This window comes from Bombina bombina, chromosome 1, assembly GCF_027579735.1.
Source record: "Bombina bombina isolate aBomBom1 chromosome 1, aBomBom1.pri, whole genome shotgun sequence".
Taxonomy (NCBI): Eukaryota; Metazoa; Chordata; class Amphibia; order Anura; family Bombinatoridae; genus Bombina; species Bombina bombina.
The window spans coordinates 292,787,041-292,808,419 of record NC_069499.1 but is presented as its reverse complement, the minus strand read 5'-3'; the positions used below and the strand labels follow the sequence as shown (position 1 = coordinate 292,808,419).

Sequence of the window (21,379 nt, the reverse complement as noted above, 5' to 3'; positions counted from 1 at the left end):
CATGTTTTTGAAGAAACAACACAAGTTGATTCGTGTGAGATTCTGCAGAATGTAAAGACTGAGCAAGTACCAAGATATCGTCCAAATAAGGAAACACCGCAATACCCCGCTCTCTGATTACAGAGAGAAGGGCACCGAGAACCTTTGAGAAGATCCTTGAAGCTGTTGCTAGGCCAAAAGGAAGAGCAACAAATTGGTAATGCTTGTCTAGAAAAGAGAATCTCAGGAACTGATAGTGATCTGGATGAATTGGAATATGAAGATAAGCATCCTGTAAGTCTATTGTGGACATATAATGCCCTTGCAGAACAAAAGGCAAAATAGTCCTTATAGTCACCATTTTGAATGTTGGTATTCTTACATAACTATTTAACATTTTTAGATCCAGAACTGATCTGAAAGAATTCTCTTTCTTTGGTACAATGAACAGATTTGAATAAAACCCCAGACCCTGTTCCAGATATGGAACTGGCACTATTACCCCAGATGACTCCAGGTCTGAAACACATTTCAGGAAAGCCTGAGCCTTTACTGTACGCTTGAGAAACAATGTTCTGAATCCAATGATTTTAAATTGAATTGATCCAAACATCTTTGAAAAATTGTAATCAGCCCCCTACCAGCTGTGCTGGAATGAGGGCCGCACTTTCATGCGGACTTGGGGGCTGGTTTTGATTTTCTAAAAAGGCTTGGATTTATTCCAGACTGGAGAAGGCTTTCAATTGGAAGCCGTTCCTTTAGGGGAAGGGTCAGGCTTCTGTTCCTTATTCTGACGAAAGGAACGAAAACGGTTAGCAGCCCTAAATTTACCCTTAGATTTTTTTATCCTGAGGCAAAAAAGCTCCCTTCCCCCCAGTGACAGTTGAAATTATAGAATCCAACTGAGAACCAAATAATTTATTACCTTGGAAAGAAAGATAGCAACGTTGACTTAGACGTCATATCAGCATTCCAAGATTTAAGCCATAAAGCTCTTCTAGCTAAAATAGCTAAAGACATTTACCTGACATCAATCCTAATGATATCAAAATGGCATCACAAATGAAATTATTAGCATGTTGAAGAAGCTTAACAATGCTATATACATTATGATCTGATACTTGTTGCGCTAAAGCCTCCAACCAAAAAGTTGAAGCTGCAGCAACATCAGCCAAAGAAATAGCAGGCCTAAGAAGATTACCTGAACATAAATAAGCCTTCCTTAGAAAAGATTCAAGCTTCCTATCTAAAGGATCTTTAAAAGAAGTACTATCTGCCGTAGGAATATTAGTACGTTTAGCAAGAGTAGAGATAGCCCCATCAACTTTGGGGATTTTTTACCAAAACTCCAATCTATCAGCCGGCAAAAGGGAAACAGTCTCTTAAACCTTAAAGGAGGAGTAAATGAAGTACCCAAACTATTCCATTCCCTAGAAATTACATCTGAAATAGCATCAGGAACTAGAAAAAAACCTCTGGAATAACTACATGAGGTTTAAAATCCGAATTTAAACGCTTACTGGTTTTAATATCAAGAGGACTAGACTCCTCCATATCTAATGCAATCAACACCTCTTTAAGTAAAGAACAAATAAACTCCATCTTAAATAAATATGAAGATTTGTCAGTGTCAATATCTGAGGCAGAATCTTTTGAACCAGATAGATCCTCATCAGAGATAGATAAATCAGAATGTTGGCGGTCATTTAAAAATTCATCTGATTTATAAGAAGTTTTAAAAGACCTTTTACATTTATTAGAAGGTGGTATAACAGACAGGGCCTTCTGAATAGAATTAGAAACAAATTCTCTTACATTAACAGGAATATCCTGAACATTAGATGTTGAAGGAACAACAACAGGTAATGGACTACTACTAATGGAAATATTATCTGCTTTTGAAAGTTTATCAGGACAACTAACACAAACTACAGCCGGAGGAACAGTTACCACAAGTTTACAACAAATGCACTTAGCTTTGGTAGAACCGACATCAGGCAGCAGCTTTCCAGAAGTAGATTCTGATACAGGGTCAGATTGGGACATCTTGCAATATGTAATAGAAAAAACAACATATAAAGCAAAATTATCAAATTCCTTAAATGACAGTTTCAGGAATGGGAAAAATGCAAACAGAATAAGCCTCTGGAAACCAGAAGCAAAAAGAAACAGAGACTTAAATAATGTCAAAAGAACTGGCGCCAAGTATGAAGTAATTGACAAATTTTTTGGAGCCAAAAACGTCTGCAACAAACATGAGCGTCATAGATGACACAACTACGTGAAAACTCTCGGCGTCATCTACGACGCCAGAAATGACGTCATAAACGTCAATAAACATAATTCTCGCGCCAAAAAAGTCTTGTGCCAAAAATTACGCAATAAATTCTAGCATTTTTTGCACCCACGAGCCTAACAGCCCGCAATTTAGAAAGAAAGTCAATTTGAAAAATTTTCAGGTAAGAAAAAAATGTATTCATATGCATTTGCCAAAAATGAAACTGACCGTCTGTAAGAAGGAAATATACTGATTAACCTGAATCATGGCAAATATAAGTATAAAACATATATTTAGAACTTTACATATAAAAAGTGCCAAACCATAGCTGAGAGTGTCATAAATAAAATAAGACATACTTACCAAAAGACACTCATCTACATATCGTAGATAGCCAAACCAGTACTGAAACGAGAATCAGCAGAGGTAATGGTATATAAGAGTATATCGTCGATCTGAAAAGGGAGGTAGGAGAAGAATCTCTACGACCGATAACAGAGAACCTATGAAATAGATCCCCGATAGGATGACCATAGCATTCAATAGGCAATACTCCCTTCACATCCCTCTGTCATTCACTGCACTCTGAGAGGAAAACCGGGCTTCAGCATGCTGCAAAGCGCATATCAAAGTAGAAATCTAGCACAAACTTACTTCACCACCTCCATAGGAGGCAAAGTTTGTAAAACTGAATTGTGGGTGTGGTGGGGGGTGTATTTATAGGCATTTTGATGTTTGGGAAACTTTGCCCCTCCTGGTAGGAATGTATATCCCATACGTCACTAGCTCATGGACTCTTGCCAATTACATGAAAGAAACAGAGGAACCAAAAAGGTGTCATGAAAACCGCTTGATATTACACAGTCAAGGTGCAAATAACCGCAGCTGGTTACAGTTTGCAAACCTTCCGCAGCTCGGCAGCTAAGCTACCCATCAGGCTACTACTACTGTCCAAAAAAGGACAATCACAGAGCTTCAGAAGGCCAAACCGCCCATATCGGCGGCAAGAGGGCACTAAGCCCTCCAACCCTCCACAGCATGGGGGAGGAAAACTCTAGGTCCCGATAATATCAGACGCAAGAGAGAGACGCATGGGGAACTCCATTGACCCAGTCAAACAGAATGAGGGCTAATAAGGACTGAAAAATCCTTCCTGCCTCATGGACCCACAGGTCCTTTAGAATGCTGAACTTGTTGAAACAAAAACAAGAAACACAAATGATAATATGAGCACTCGGAGCCTCAACCGGACCAGCCAAGCTGAAACGGCACCACGTGTCTGAACATCCACGAGACAGAAAAACCTAAACAGGACCAGCCTGCCGCCAGGGTCCTAACTGTCAAGTTTCATAAATCCTCCCTCAGATGGGAAGAAGGAATAACAGACAAACATAGGACTAACATGTCCCTTAACAAACTTCCGCAGAAGAAACAGTGAGTATCGATCCCAGAAGGTTCCCGAAGGAAACATATAAACAAAAATAAAAGACATCCTATCGGATAAAAGAAAATATAAGGCAACCCGTAGGTTAACACCCAAGAAGAAACAGGCCTACCCGCAGGACCAACCAAACGGAACCCTGATCTTCCAAAAAAAAAACTGGGAAGGATCTAAATAACAGACAATCAGGAGATTACTTAATCCCCTCATGTCTAGTGAGGTGAGCCATTCGAAGTAGAAGACTGTGGATTCCCATATCCGTTACAGATAGGGAAGTCTAATAACTGAAAAACATGACTAAGTAATACGCAAAGGCGCGGTATTCTTTAAATAAAGACACAACACTCAGGAACAGCTAAACCCGCAGGGAACTGTACAGGCCCTCCCAAGGCCGGGAGAACCGGGGACAATGAGGCACGAGCACAATCGCAAATAAACGTCTGGACTCTGCAGACGAATAATTGCCAAAAATATGTGAAAAGCGAAAACGTGCTGCAACCTCCGGGGGGGGGGGGGGGAAAAATCCGCCTGTAAGGAGGGATAAACATAATCTGGGTTATCCACATGTGTAGTAGGAGGGAGCAGTAGGGAACTCTACTCTCGGAGGACAGGGCCCCCAGAGCTGGATGGCTCAGCGGTCCCTTGATTCCCCGATCCCGAGGAACAAGGCGCTCTAATAAGACATACCGAACATAACTAATTGACATGTGTTAACGAGGCCAAAGCGGATTCTTCACAGGACAAAGAATCTGAAATTTGAACAGTCTCAGCTTCAGAATCCTCCACAACTGGATAGAGAATATGCAAATATGGACTATAAGAAAAACAAAAACTAAACAGCACCTGACATACACAATGGCTGGGGCACTCACCACCTCCTATGAACCAGACCCCTGCGGACCAGAATTTCTCCGTCGCCACACGGTCAGGAATGCGGAAATGGAAGACCAGAACATAATCACGCCCAGTCCAAAAAAGCACGCCCAACCATAAGGTCGCGTCACTTCCAAAGGCCTTTATGTTCCAAGTTATGAGCCCAGTTAACACTACACGTAAGCAGATTGAATCACATAACAAACATGATTAAAATAATCCCCCCTCAGGAGATATTAACCCTTGATTCCAAGATACAAAAGGAGTCTCACTGAGACCCTATAGTCTAGTAAATTCCGCAAGGTAGGCACCTCACCGGAAACATTTGTATGACAGTATATTCGTGAAGATGTAACATGAAACGATTTTACTGGAATCTATGCCGTGGAAACAGGAACACGGCCCTTCAAGTGTGACAGATAGTAGCATCGCCTCCGCCATGGACTTGAGAGAATAAAGCAGGCAGTGAAGCGAAGTTAGACAACGCTGATTGCTTGTGGAGCTGTTAAAATGAGTCGGGATGGTTTCGCAGAAAGACTCTTGCTGCATCTCCGGACTCTAACTTTCATCCAGGCCCTCACTGAGAGACTGACAGGATTACTTAAAACTCCCGTCCCATGTTGAAGAGTACTACCCTCCATAAGAGACAAAAACAAACTTCTGACACTCCTCTGCCAACCTCCTGGAATGAAAGGCAAAGAATGACTGGGGGATGAGGGAGGAGTATTTAAGCCTTTGGCTGGAGTGTCTTTGCCTCCTCCTGGTGGGCAGGTTCTTAATTACCAAATGTAATGAATGCAGCTGTGGAATCTTTCCATTTAAGAAGAAAATAAAATTATCAGGTAAGCATAATTTACATTTTTCTTCTTAAACGGGAAGAGTCTACAGCTGCATTCATTACTTTTGGGAAAACAATAACCAAGCTATAGAGGACACTGAATGCAAACAAAGAGCGGGTACAGAAGACGGTCCCTTTGAAAGGCACCACAGCCTGGTATTACCCATAAATAACAGTATAAAAAGTTAACTGCCCATCAGGAAGGAAGTACCTCCCCCTACCCCCGAAGGAGAGAACGGAGTACCCAAAGGAGATCCAAAGGACCATCAGACTAGGGAAGAAAACCCCAAGACAAACGAAACGAAGGTTGTTACAAGACAACCACCCAGGAGAAGAACTCTCTAGAAAGACAAGATCCTATCCCCCAGAGTGACACTCCCAACCAATGAGAGAGCGATCGCGAGGAAGAACAAAAACCACCCTCAGATACTCTGACACAACACCATATGACTAATGATGTGCCAAGGAGCAACAAGCTCCCCAGAACCCTAGTCCAGCAGATACAACCGCTAAAACTAGTCACATACAGGTAGGAAACCCATATCAGGACTGAAGGTAACCCAGAGCCCACTGACAGGATGGAGGAACTAACTGTCCCAGCAGAAAAGAGGGGCTCTCTGTGAAACACAAAATCACAATGGCCCGACTCTCGAGCTCCAGAGCAGCAAAACTGACCCTAAGCCATCATAGAACCCCATCCCACAGAGAGTGCCGGATATCGACGACAACACCAGCAGAGCAATGTAACCAGTGGAGGAAGGAACACCCGAGAACCCCCCACCAGGGAGGATAACAAGGCCCACAGAAGTACATGGTCAGACCACACTCCGAGAAACTGACCCAGCCCAAAAAGGGCAGGCGACGTCTGCCTCAAGAGAGAACGGAGTGCCTAAGAGGAACGAATCCCTGACCAATTACTAGAATCAGGCATGCTACCACGACTTCCAAACAGCTTACAAGCACACATTCCAGATGCAATAGCTGCAGCTGAGTGCAAACTGCAAACCTTCCGCTTGCTAGGCAGCTAGACTAATCATCCGGCCACTACAGGTGGCCCACATAGATACGTCGTGCACGGGTCCGGAACCCTTGCACATTGCCCTTCCCTAAAGAAGTAGCACTCCCAAAAAAGGGAGATAGGGCATTGAGCCATAACGATACCCCAGTACCAGAGCCAGCCTCCATAGCCTCTAGCATGCAAGGGAGGAAGAGAAATCCTCAAATGAGAAGATAAGACCCACAGGGTCTCCATGGAAACCATAAGACTTCCAAAATCCTCCCCAAGAGGCCAAATGCCAAGGGGACTACTTCCCCAGCCGTAGACAGGGCGAAGAGAAACGGTAAGCAATACCATTGAGCAATAACTCAACGACCATTACCACCAGCTCAGTTGACAAACAACCTTGACTCAAAATGCAAAAGTTGGCACTAGCAACAACTGAAAGATGCATCCGAAAAGCAAACAACTAACCTTCAGGCAGGAACCAAAGCTCCCCTGAGAGAAAAACCAACTCCCAGAAGGGACAAGCAGACGTTCTAAACCCTAACATTTGAAACTGAACCGCCCAGGACCCAATCTAACGATCCGTCAAGAGACATGGCCCTAAGCCAGACCCCCCGAAAACCGGGGCAGGCCGTATGACCTGAGGAAACCCCAGGACGCTTCATACGGAGAAGAGCACTCTAGGTAGTGCATTCACAAGAAACTCAGACCAAGAGCATAGACAAATATCTAGATAGGTCTAAGAGATGGCAAACCACACCCGTAGGAGGAGCTGAACCCTGGACCCTCTGCAACCCCAGAGAACAAGAGCTCCTAAAGATTTAAGTGCAATACTCCAAGTAAAATTATCCTTTTATTGCAATTTGTAATACAAAGTAAAAAGACCTGAAGGTCACCAGGGACAGGGCTCCATATAATCGAGAACACCCAACAAAAACTGGACTCAAACTCGCAACCTTAATCATGTGGGCAACCCACTAGGCTACCGGGCAGGCTAAACAAGCTCCTTAAGATGGACAGCCAAAATCCTCACAGGATGACCCTCCGGAAATCCCTGTACCACACAAGGAAGACCATAGAAAAACCCACAACTCCTCTGCAGAGTGAACCAGGGGCGGATGCCGGGGGAAAAAAAAGGGGGAGAAACACAACCCCTGCGCTCCCTCTTATGAGAGTGTGCGAAACGCAGAAAAAAGAAGACGGAATAGCCGCACTTCCGAACTCGGATAACAGGACCACCCTAAAAAGGGAAAAAAGCAGTCCCAGCTCAATATGTACCAGTGACTACCACAAGAAAAACAGACACCCGTAAGATAAATAGAACGAAAAAACGTCATCCAAACTGGTACCGGTTTGTCTAGCGGTCATCCAGACCTCCAAACCCTTAGGAATGGGGAAACTCCGGTTCCGAGGCCAAGGACCTCCAGAATCCACGAGGAGACATAGAAAGGTCCGCACCCGGACCCCAACCTAAGGAAAACGGTAGAAGGACAAACCCTCCGACTTCAATCACTGAGGAGCAGGTTGACGTATAAGAAAACAAAAACACCCCCTCAAGTAATTGGATAGAATAAACATAACACGAACACTTCATTGAAGTGAACGACTCAACACCCAATAAGATAACCAGCACACCGGCACCTCGTGGGTGACATGAACCATAATGAACAGCAGCTAGCGCCTGACCAGTACCTGCGTGGTACAAGGAACTCCCATGAACAGTCCAAGGAAAAACTAAACCCCAAAGGGATCAATAAACTATAATCATATAGAAACTCGCAGCTTTCAAGGAAGTGCGCACGTGACTACAAAATCAAAAGTATCAGTTCCAGAGAAGAAATGTTCCCACAACGGAAAATTACAACAGACATGAGCTTCATAAAACAAATCAAATATAACGGGGATTCAAATAAAAGAAAGACAGCACCAGATGGTGAACACCCAAGGAAAAAACGGCACGCCAACTGGACCAGTCGATTAGAGGCACCATCCTCCCAAGCTCAGAACTGGAAAAGATACTTAAAAGAAAGAAAAAAAAAACGTAGACGATAAAGAGATTGACTTCATCCCTACACGTCTAACCCAGATTGCCGTCCCACACAAAAGAACGAGGATCCCTCGGCCCAGCAGTGCTGGAATCATTCAGCACCGCCAAAACATGCCTTAGTAGAACACGCAGACGTACCAGTCTATAAATGAAGGCAAAATGATCCTCAGCCGGGTCAATGGAAGCCCCTGGCCCCAAGGGTAGGGCCCTCGCTTCCCCAGAAGGTCTAACTGACTCAGGTGATCCCCTGCCCGACGAACCCCCAACAGTATCTTAAAAATACCTCTCTAGGGAGATATACATGTGCCAACGTCATAGATATGGCCATGCGGAACCGTGCTGTAACCTCTGGAGGAAACAAGTCGCCTTCCGGAGGAGTAACTGCCGTAGGGACTTCTGCTTGCGTAGCAAAGGAAGGTTCTGGGGCACGCGCCTCGTAGGACATGGCATCCTCAGGGGCGGGTGGCTCAGCGCACTCTAAATTCCCTGATTCGGAAGCCCAAGTTCTTTGCAACCACATATCCTACCCACTACCATAGCAGCCATGCCACCAAAAAGATCTCAGGAGTTAGTATATTAATCCACAAATCCTTACCATTTCATCTACAACAGGTAGAGAGAGACAATGAGGGGAGATATCTGGCCTTGTTGGGATTACTACATGGAAAGCCAGTCACATTAGTGAATATATATATGCCCCGAACACCCGCCAGGCATCCTTCTTTCGTAAGATCTCCAGTGATGTTTTAGCCTTTTACAAGGGTTCACTTATTATTGGAGGATATTTCAATACACCATTAAACCCACTACTAGACAGCTCCACAACACTCTCTCAGATGTCGAAGAGATCACTTAAATCCATCAAAGATGATCTAACACTTCTAGGAGTACATGACGCTTGTCGTACCCAACATCCAACCAGTAAAAACTTTACCTTTTACTCAGCCCCGAAACACTCACACTCCCATATAGATTATATTTTCATAGATCATACAACAATGACACAATTACAACACAAACAGATATTCTCCCTACTACTTGGTCTGATCATTCAGCAGTCGTTTGTACTGTGCAAAGGTCATCTCTCCCTTTTAAACCATACCAGTGGCGTCTAGACGACGCACTGTTAAAAGACAATTTGATACTACAACAAGTAGAGAAATCTCTATCTGAATACTTCTTAAACAATAACACACCAGGTATTGATCCATACATACTCTGGGAAGCTCACAAATGTTTCCTTGAGGGGAGAGATGATAAAAATTAAATCATCACAACGCAAAAAATATAGGACACAATACCTAGACCTCACAACTACCTACCAACACCTAGATATAATCTACAAAATAAATCCCAAAGACAACACTCTAAAATCCCAACGAGACCAAGCTAAACATAAACTTACAAAATTGTTGGAACATTTAGCTAAGCACAAGCCCTGAAATTACAACAGAGATTTTTCCTGGAGGGTAACAAACCGGGTAAGCTATTAGCTAGAGCACTCAAAACGAAACAAGCTGTACACTACATCACCACACTCCAGGATCCCCCTAATAGGCCAACTGTAGAGACCCAGAGAATGAGAGATATTTAGAAACTATTATTCCAGCTTATACAACCGAACACCTAATAGAAACAAAGAGGACCATCAGTCGCATTGCCATAAATATCTTGACCCTATATATTTACCTACTATCCCAAAAGACGAACTAGAATCTCTCACCTCACCAATTAAAGCTGAAGAGCTTGAGACTGCAATTCACCCATTAAAACAACGGAAAGGTCCTGGCCCAGATGGTCTTACAGGCTCCTACTATAAAAAATATTAAGCACCTTTTAATACCTCACCTGCTTTCCGTTTTTAACCATATTGACGAGAAATATGAATTACCCCCCTCCATGCTTGAAGCAATAGTAACCGTTATACCGAAACCATGTAAAGATCCGACAATTCCCTCCAACTATCGCCCAATCTCCCTCTTGAATATCGATATTAAGATCTACTCGAAAATACTAGCTACCAGAATTAATAAAATATTACCCTTACTTATACACCCAGACCAGGTGGGCTTTGTGCCGCAGAGAGAGGCTAAAGACAATACTGTGAAAGTACTTCACCTAATACAATATGCGGCAAACCATGACATCCCATTTATCTTACTTTCGACGAATGCTGAAAAAGCTTTTGACAGACTAGACTGGACCTTTCTAAATCTTACCCTACAGAAATTTGGCTTCCCTGACAGTTTTATTCAGAAAATATTCGCTCTCTATACAAAACCGACGGCCAAAATCAAAGTGAACGGCTTCCTATCTACTCCTTTTCAAATTTCAAATGGCACTAGACAAGGTTGCCCACTATCCCCCCTATTTGTACTTTCTATGGAAATCCTTGCCACGAAATTACGCAGTAACCCTAGCATACATGGACTTACCATAAATTCCACCCATTATAAATTAGCACTATATGCAGACGACGTACTGTTAACATTAACCCACCCGACTACTTCTCTCTCTGCGGTACAGAACTCCCTGGAGAGATTTGGCTCCTGCTCTAACTATCTAGTCAATCAACATAAATCAGAAATTCTCCCTATTAATTTGAGCGACAGAGATACCCAAACACTTCAATCGCAAGTACCATACTTAATACAACAGTCCTCTCTAAAATACCTGGGTGTCCACCTTTCTAGCGATTTGCAACAGCTACACAATCTAAATTATGAAGCTCTTTTAGCTACCATCACTAAAGACACATCACTATGGTTAAATAAAAAAATATCCTGGTTAGGTAGAATAGGGGTGGCCAAAATGACCATTCTTTCTAAAATACTTTACCTATTCCAAACCCTTCCCATACCACTTCCAGAGACATACCTATCCAGGTTGCAAACGGTAATGAATTCATACATTTGGAGGAAGCATCCGCCTAGAGTCGCCAGATCTACCCTCTACCTCCAGAAAAAACTTGGGGGATTAGTTTACCCGATTTATCCAATTATCGTGATTCAGTGTTTTTGAGGAGTGTTGTGGATTGGTGTACACCTCCCCTAAATCATGATAAAATTTGGAAGACCGTGGAGCACGATCTTACTAGTTCTGCTCAACTTGGTGTATATTGCTGGCAGCCAAAGGCAAATCAACCATCCTTAACTAGAGTTTACCCTATAATAAAAGAAACATTTAATATGTGGTTGCGCATGCTGCATACACATTAACACCTCTCCATGAAACCTTCCCCCCTGACAACCGTACTGTCCAACACAAACTTTTTGATTGGGATGTTGGTCACACCAAGACTACAAAATAGTGTAAGCAGCCTTCTCCCACTGTACACACTGCTTGAAGCAGGGAAACTGATACCCAGGCAAAATTTAGTGGAACTGAATGTCACACAATTCACTCATTGGTTCAGGTATCTACAACTTAGCCACTTTATAGACTCTCACAAGTTCAAACACCTGATGCTAAGGGACCGCACACCACTAGAGAAACTTGGTACTCTGGATGCCGCACCGACACATATCTCCACTTTATAGCAGCTTCTTATAACACCACCTGAATTCAAACGCACTCCAACGATTATATCCTGGCATAAGCAACTTCCATACACTCTTACAGAACAGGAATGGCAGGTTATCTTCCAGAACACCACCAAATCTGCACACTCAGCTACCTTGTTGGAAACCAACTATAAATTTCTACTTCGTTGGTATCTTACCCCTATAGGTTAAAATATATCTTTCCTGAAGCATCTGATAGATGCTGGAGAAAATGTTCAAAGGCAGGCACCCCCTACCACATTTGGTGGGAATGTCCTAAAATAGTGAAATTTTGGAGAGATATTAACCGCGAAATGAGTAAGTTACTGAATTTTGATATTCCCCTAGACCCCATGGTATATCTATTCCACGTCACCCCTAAACTCCCCTTCAAACAATACACATCACTTCTTCAACTGGCCATATGTAGCGCCAAACAAGTGATACCTAGAATGTGGAAATTTGAATCCACACCAACATTATCTATGTGGTTGTCACAAATGGAAATTAACTTGTCTTTAGAGAGGTATTTCTACTACACAACAGGAAAGTTGGAATATTACGCCGAAATGATGTTCTTCTGGGAATCTCACTACCAACCTAAACCGAACATTACTCAGACTTGAACAGGCGAGGACTTACTTACCAAAACATGTTTCACAGATTTATCCCCCTCGCCCTTCCTTTTGCATTGGTCCCATGACACACCCTCATGTCCATGAAGACACATATACTTGTATACACACCTACTTCTGAAATAGACAACAGTTACTATGACGAATGGGTCCAATGCATCAAGCTTTAATGTTTCTGTACAGACTCCTAGATTGCTAACCTCCCCAATTATACCCACACTCTGTCTGGCTAATGTCCTTGTGAAAGCCCCAATTGCTAAAATCACTTATATATGACTGACGTGTAAACGAGAGATTTTTATACCCTTTGATAACTGTTTGAATACCCCCCTTTAAAAATGTGGAAAGCCACAAGAAAGCCCTGCTTTTAAAATTTGTAAAGGTGTTCAGATTATAACAAGAGCAAAACTGTGACTATATGATGATATCTTTTGTGAAAATATTCTTTGTTGTAATGTGAAATTTTGACACAAATAAAAGATTAAACAATAAATTCCCTGATTCGGGAGAAGAGAGCACTCTAGAACGGCAATCGGCACATAACTGATGGGCATGGATAACCCGGGCCATTTCATATTCCTCGCAAGACATATATTACGAATCGGAGATATCTGTCTCCAAAAAAAAATCTGAATCCTCCATGACTTGGAGATTGTACACCTTACACCCCCCAATGGCTGGGGCACTCACCACCTCCCGTGAACCAGACAATTAACGAACAGACTCCCTCCATCGCCACTCGGTCAAAGTGCGGAAATGGATACAGCGTGACCACACCCGGTCATGCGGTGCATCATGTAAGCCAAAAAAAGCAAGCCAGTCCATAGAATTTGATGATATAGGGTCGTTATGTCCGAAGCAGATAAAATCACATAACAAACATTATTAAAGTCTCCCTATTCAATAACCCCCCTCAGGAGATATTAACCCTTGATTCCATTTAAGATAAAGGAGTCCCACTGGGGCACTGGTTTCTTTCGTTAACATTACATTCACATATGGAAATAAAATGAAACAATCTTACCGGAATCTATGCCTTGGAACAGGAACACGGCCCTTCAAGTGTGACAGATAGTAGCATCGCTTCTGACATGGACTTGAGTGAATAAAGGCAGGCAGCGAAACTCGTCAACGTTGATTGCCCAGGAGCTGTTAATATGAGTCGGTATGGTTTCGCAAAAGAACTCCCCCTGCATCTCTGGTCTCCAATTTTCATCCATGCCCTCACTGAGAGGCTGACAGGATTACATAAAACTCCAGTCTCATTTTGAAGAGTACTACCCTTCATGAGAGACTATCTTCAATCTTCTGACACTTCTCTGCCAACCTCCTGAGACGAAAGGCAAAGAATGACTGGGGGATGAGGGAAGTGGGGGAGGTATTTAAGCCTTTGGCTGGGGTGTCTTTGCCTCCTCCTGGTGGCCAGGTTCTTAATTCCCAAAAGTAATGAATGCAGCTGTGGACTCTTCCCGTTTAAGAGGAAAATTGCATGAACAAATATTGTAGTAATATTCTACTGTAAATTTTTCCCACTTAATATGTTTCCAATAATTTGTTATACCACCCACAGGGTATTAAACATATTAGAAACTGGTTATTTATGTTTATTCTTACAATTGAAATAGCTTTTAAAAAATAGCTTTTTGCTGCATGACTTCGACAAACAAGGGAAAGTTTAAATTCAGCCAACATAACTACTTACCTTGGGGACGCTTCAGAGATATATTCAATGCTTTTATTCAAGACTTTCTTGTAATTAGATTTTATATGCATTAAATCGCACTTGAATCGGGTTGCGCTGTTTTTTTGCTTTTTAGATTTACCATGATGTGAGCATCCACCCCTCTCTTTACTACAAGCAGCAACTGTCCACACTCAAAGAAAACTGGGACTTTATTTTATTTAATATATTATATAATATCTTTCGGTATAGCACCATTTAATTTTCCCTCATATTGTACATAGGATTATTACACACATATTAGGGTACATATGGTGTGAGATATAAATGTACCAATAGTTTAGCTCCTAAATGTGGGTCTAAATTTAATACTCAGCAGATGTTATAACAAGTTGTTGAAAATACACTAAGGGGAACCAAAAAAGAACATTAAACATTGCTTTTGTGTAAAAATTGTACTTTGCTCCACCTTTCCTAGATGGTTTATGCAATTTGCAGCACTTGGAATGAAAACCTAAGTTGCATACTTTGCTGCTTGGCCTCTCTAGGGAGTGAGAGACAAAGCACAGTTTTTACATAAAAGCATACATACACACACACATATATATATATACACACACACACACACACATATATATATATACACACACACACACAGTGGATATAAAAATTCTACACACCCCTGTTAAAATGTCATGTTTCTGTGAGACAAATGAGACAAAGATAAATCATTTCAGAACTTTTTCCACTTTTAATGTGACCTATAAACTGCTACAACTCAATTGCAAAACAAACTAAAATCTTTTAGGTGGAGGGAAGTAGAAAAAAATAAATAAAAATAATATGGTTGCATAAACTAATAATTTGTTGAAGCACCTTTTGATTTTATTACAGCACTCATTCTTTTTGGGTATGAGTTTTTCAGCATGGCACATCTTGGCTTGGCAAGATTTGCCCACTCTTCTTTGCAAAAACACTCTAAATCTGTCAGAATGCGAGGGCATCTCCTGTGCACAGCCCACTTAAGATCACCCTACAGATTTTCGATTGGATTCAGATCTGGGCTCTGACTGGGCCATTCCAAAACTTTAATCTTCTTCTGGTGAAGCCATTCCTTTGTTGATTTGGATGTATGCTTTGGGGCGTTGTCATGCTGAAAGATGAAGTTCCTCTTCATGTTCAGCTTTCTAGCAGAAGCCTGAAGGTTTTGTGCCAATATTGTCTGGTATTTGAAACTGTTCATAATTCCATCTACTTTGACTAAGGCCCCAGTTCCAGCTGAAGAAAAACAGACCCAAAGCATGATGCTGCCACCAAAATGCTTCACTGTGGGAATGGTGTTATTTTGGTTATATGCAGTGTTGTTTTTGCAACGAACATATCTTTTGGAATTATGGCCAAAAAGTTTAATCTTGGTTTCATCAAACCAGAACACCTTTTGCGACATGCTTTTGGGAGACTTCAGATGTGTTTTTGCAAAATTTAGCTGGGCTTGGATGTTTTTTTTTGTAAGAAAAGGCTTCCGTCTTGCCATTCTACCCCATAGCCCAGACATATGAAGAATACGGGCGATTGTTGTCACATGCACCACACAGCCAGTACTTGCCAGATATTCCTGCAGCTCCCTTTGGCAGCCTCCCAGACCAGTTTTCTTCTCGTCTTTTCATCAATTTTGGAGGGACGTCCAGTTCTTGGTAATGTCACTGTTGTGCCATATGTTCTTCACTTGATGATTTTCACTGTGTTCCATGGTATATCTAATGCCTTGGAAATTCTTTTGCACCGTTCTCCTGACTGATACCTTTTAACAATGATTTTGCTGTAGGTTGCAACTAAGAAAATATCAGGAAAGACCTACTAGAACAGCTGAACTTTATTTGGGGTTAATCAGAGGCACTTTAAATTATGGCAGATGTGTGATGACTCTTACTTAACATGGTTTTGAATGTGATTGCTTAATTCTGAACACAGCTACACATTATTTAAGTTATTTTTTTGTTTATTTCCCTCCACCTTAAAGATTTCAGTTTGTTTTTCAATTGAGTTGTGTAGTTTATAGGTCACATTAAAATGGAAAAATTTCTGAAATGATTTATCTGTCTAATTTTTATACATCACAGAAACCTGACATTTTAACAGGGGTGTGTAGACTTTTTATATTCACTGTACATATATATATATATATACACACACACATATATATATATACACAATTTTTTTATATGTGTATATATATCTCTACCATATAGACAAGGAGATGCAAAGTTTGGTTTATGAAAACCACATAATATCAAATGAATGATTCAAATTAAGATGCCTTTAAAAACATTGACAGTTTTTGACTGTTTTTAAAGATATTGCAATAAAGGAAGTAGAACAGTTAACCAGAGCTCTGAGGTTGCGGTAATCATTCTAGCGTAAATTGTGATTGTGCTCACGCATTCACTTTTCACTTGTAATATGAGCACTCCTTCCGATGCACGCAAACAGCATGCACTTAACTGTTAGCTCACCATTCGTAATCTGTCCCTAAATGAGTAATATGCATTTAAACGTATATTTTAAATTAAAACCTTTGTTCTACTGAGGTATTGATAGACCTCAATCTTCTGGACATAGCAGATATTCATAAGTGTTTACCGTAGGGCTTCCGCATAAAAGAGATATTCCTTCAGCTGATCAGCATAATGCTCCTCCTCTTCTAGTATATCATCAATAGATGCAGCATATCTGTGGGACAGAAAAAGATAAAATATTCACTGAGAGGACTTATATAAAACTATAAATTATGCAAACTGGGTGCAAACCACTGGTCTACAAAGCATTTCATGGTCAGATGTGAGAAAGTTACTAAACCTACTCCTCCCAAAAACATGAGAGCATAAGTTGTTACTCTTTTCTTTAAGCACTGCAGTTCAACAGGAAATTCCATGTTAATGCTGTCTTTTTCAAAATAGGGGATGGCGCAACAGATTTGCCTTTTAGTCCCCATTAATTATTAGGCATATGAAAAATAAGTACTTTCTATAGTCATTTTTTTTTTTTTTTTTAAATAATGTTACGGCAAAAAACGACTGTGCCAGATTACCAGAAGTAAAAAATGTTTTTTGTCATAGAATATGGTCAATTTATAGCTTTACATAGCGTTCACATGTAGTTCGTAATATCAAATTGACAGGATTTTTTCCCCAATTCGGACATTATATTGATCTGGAATCTTATTAAATTTCCTAAAAAAACACCTCACATTTTCATTTTTATAGTTATGTGTAATAAAGCTCAGGTTGATGTAATGAATGTAAAAAAACGATTTACCGCTCTTTTTTTTGTATACTTGTACATGGTATAGGCCTTTTTGTAACAAGGTTCGAGTAATAAAGTTCAAAGTAATAAACACATTTTTATGTCATTTATTTTTTGAAAATACTCTGAAAGTGGCAAAAAGCAGTTTTATAGAATAGAAATGGTTTTAGCTTTTGTATAAAACAAACTCTGCCGTGAATCCTTTTGTCAAGTTGTGCTTCTATACGCTAATATTGCAAAAGAGGGCACAGAGATTCAAATTTTCATTTAGAGAAAGTAAGAGCTAAACACAAGAATTTCCGTTTTTTGAGAAGTTCTGCCATGAATTAATGTATGCCAGAAACAGTGAACTTTTGCTTTGGATTGTGCAACTATGAGCATTATTATTGCATATTTTCTTTAAAAAACATTGGGGAAACATGGGTATACCCAACTGACCATTAGTGATCATTCACATTCCTTTTGCAAAACTGTAGAAACATCTATACTCTTGTTTATATTGCTGTATTTCAAGTCAGTGGGTTCAGTTCCATTTTCAACTTTTTGTGTGTCACTGTAATATTGTACTTTTTACACACACTCTTTATATATGAAATGTGATTTGTAATGAGGAGGCCCGTTAACCCCTTGAGTGCTAATGACGGCTCTGAGCCGTCACAGAGTTTCCCACTCTGGTGCTAATGACTAGGGATGCACCGAAATTTCGGCCGCAGAAAGTTTCGGCCGAAAATTGCATTTTTGGCTATTTCGGTTTTCGTTTTTTTTGCCTGTTATTTTCGGTAAAATTATTGTATAGCATGTTTCAAATTTGATGCTAGCCTAGAGCTGCTGTTAAGTTTATTACTTGACTTACTGTTCTGCATATAATGAGTTTTCTAGGACTATACTTTTTTGGATAATTGGTAAAAAAAAAAAACTTAAATATGATTGTTACATAGAACTAAATGAAGAATAATACAGTATATTAATATTTATAATTGTTTTAAGTAGGGATGCACCAAAATTTTGGTCGCAGAAACATATGGGCCAAAAATGGCATTATTTTTTTGCCTGTTTTTTTTTTTTTTTCTTGGTAAAATTATTGTGTAGCATATTATTGTGTTAAGATTTTTTGTCCAGTTTTAGTGTGTTACTTTCAATAAAAGGGTGGGTTTTTTTTTATTGGCTCTAATTATGCAAAAAAATAAAATAAAAATGATTAATTTGAAAAAATAAATTTTCGGTATCAGTTTCGGTTTTCGGCCAAGTGCATCCCGGATTTTCGGATTAGGTTTCGGTCCAGAATTTTCATTTCGGTGCATCACTACCAATGACGGCTCAGAGCCGTCACTAGCACTCTCCCAACTTGAGGGAGATCTGGGGGCTCCCACACGCTCCTACCCCGGCAATCAGTGCTGCATAATGACAGGCATCGCTGGGGCTTCCCGTTTTGCGTGATGACGTCACCGCGCAACTTTATTTATCATTAACAATGTTAAATATAGGAGCAGGGGGCATGCTGCTTAGAAGCCTGTATCTCAGGCATCTAAGCAGCTACAGACCCCCAAGACCCACCGTTGGAAAGTAAATCGCCTAACCTTTCCAACAGTGTAAGTCTTGGGGATCTGAAATAAATAAATAAAAAAGTAAAAAAAAAATAGTTTGAAAAATATAAAATAAAAACCCCTTTAAAAAAATCTTAGCACCCAGGTATGAAAGTGCTTAGCACTCAAAGGGTTAATGCACTAATTCACATTTTACCACACTAAAACAACTTTTTGTCAATGTCCCTCTAAATGTGCCAACACTGCTGCACTTTACAAATCTGTTCATTTCTTACACATCCATGTGATGTCCAGCACTTTGCAGACCATCCCCCATCTCCTTTTCAATTGCACTCCATTCACTAGTAATCAGGGGGGAAAATGGCACAGATTAAATACAATCATAAAACAAAAATAAATATTGAAAAACAAAAGAAGCAATAAAAATTAAATTTAAAAAAAGTTAATTTGTCTTAAACATTTTTGATTTGGCTAATATATTTATTTTTTTAGCAAAACAGAAATGTCTTGAAATTACAAGGTGTTTACCGTCCCTTTAAAAAGGATTAGATGCACTGAACAAACTATGCAGACATTATTTTGGAAATAAAAAATATTACCACCCTTGTTTGCCTAAATTTGTCTAGTTAATACAGATGTGAAACTGCTTTTAAAAGGTGAGGTAAGACAAAAATAGTTATATTTATAGAGGCTTTATCCAGTTGGAGGGTAATTAACTGCACCATAAAATAATTTTTTTTAAAAACACAACAAAAAAGGACAGTTTTCCAATCCATAGTGTCTCTAAATTGTATAACCATCTTGATGCAAAACAGTACCATAAACCAGTGTTTCTCAACCGCAGTCCTCAAGTACCCTTAACAGGCCAGGTTTTCTTTATAGCTGAACTAGTGCAAAGCTGAAGTAATAAGCTGATCAGTAACACCATGGTTACTAACCTGCTCTCACTAGTAAGCTTATTATTTTACCTGTGCACTAGTTCAGCTATATTGAAAACCTGGCCTGTTGGGGGTAATTGAGAACCGAGGTTGAGAAATATTGCCATAAACCACAGACGTATAACTTAAGGATGCACCAAAATTTCATCCTCATTAAATGTTTCGGCCGAAAATGGCATTTTCGGTTATTTTCAGGGTTTTTGCCTGTTTCGGTAAAATTGTGTAGCATATTTCAAACTTGATGCTAGCCTAGAGTTGCTGTTTGAGTTCATGACTTGACTTACAGTTTAGCATATAATAATAGTTTTCTAGAACTATACTTTATTTGGATAATTGGTAAAAATAAGAATAATACAGTATATTGATACTTAATATTGTTTTAAGTAGGGATGCACCAACATTTTGGTAGCAGAAACATTTTTGCCAAAAATGGTGTTTCTTTTGGTTTCAGTTTTTTTGCCTGGTTTTTTTTCTTGGCAAAAATTATTGTGTAGCATATTATTGTATTAAGATTTTTTTTTGTCAAATTTTAGTAAGTTAGTTTTAATAAAAGTGTGGTTATTTTATTTTACTGGCCAGCAGTTTTTCTAAAACCGCCGCTCCCGGAGCCCGCCGCTACCCAATAAAGTTATTAACCCCTAAACCGGCGCCAGCTATATTAAATCTATAACCCCCTAAAGTGAGTCCCTAACACCGCCGCCATCTACCTTACCTACCCCCTAAAGTGAGCCCCTACCCCGCCGCTATCTATTTTAAAATTATTAACCCCTAATCTAATCCCCCTACCCCGCCTCCATCTATATTAAATTATTCAACCCCTAAAATACTAAACTATCCCTACCACTAAACCTAAGTCTAACCCTACAAATAGCCCTGAAAAGGGATTTTTGCGTGGCATTGCCCCAAAGTAACAGCTCTTTTGCCAGCCCTTAAAAGGGCTTTTTGCGGGGCATGCCCCAAAGTAACAGCTCTTTTGCCAGCCCTTAAAAGGGCTTTTGGCGGGGCTTTGTCACAAAGTAAACTGCTCTTTTGCCTACAATCTACATCCCCCCTACACCGCGGCCACCTATAATAAATGTATTAACCCCTAATCTAATCCCCCTACACCGCCGCCAGCTATATTAACTATATTAACCCTAATTATATTAGGGTTAATATAGTTATTATATTATATATATTAACTATATTAACCCTAATTATATTAGGGTTCATATAGTTAATATTGTTATTATATTATATATATATTAAGTATAATAACCCTATCTAACTCTAACATC

The 21,379-nt window shown here is 40.2% G+C and overlaps 1 protein-coding gene across 2 annotated transcripts in view; it reads right to left on the bottom strand.

Annotated features, from left to right (window-relative positions):
- The window catches only part of SNX4 (sorting nexin 4), a 327,445-nt gene that overhangs the window by 178,439 nt on the left and 127,627 nt on the right, over positions 1 to 21,379 (bottom strand). For both annotated transcript variants that reach the window (XM_053698049.1, XM_053698050.1), the window contains exons 9-10: positions 19,440 to 19,505; positions 16,958 to 17,047 (exon numbers count right to left, since the gene is read on the bottom strand). In XM_053698049.1, coding sequence (XP_053554024.1) covers positions 16,958 to 17,047; positions 19,440 to 19,505 — 156 coding nt within the window. The remainder of the gene's footprint in view (positions 1 to 16,957; positions 17,048 to 19,439; positions 19,506 to 21,379) is intronic.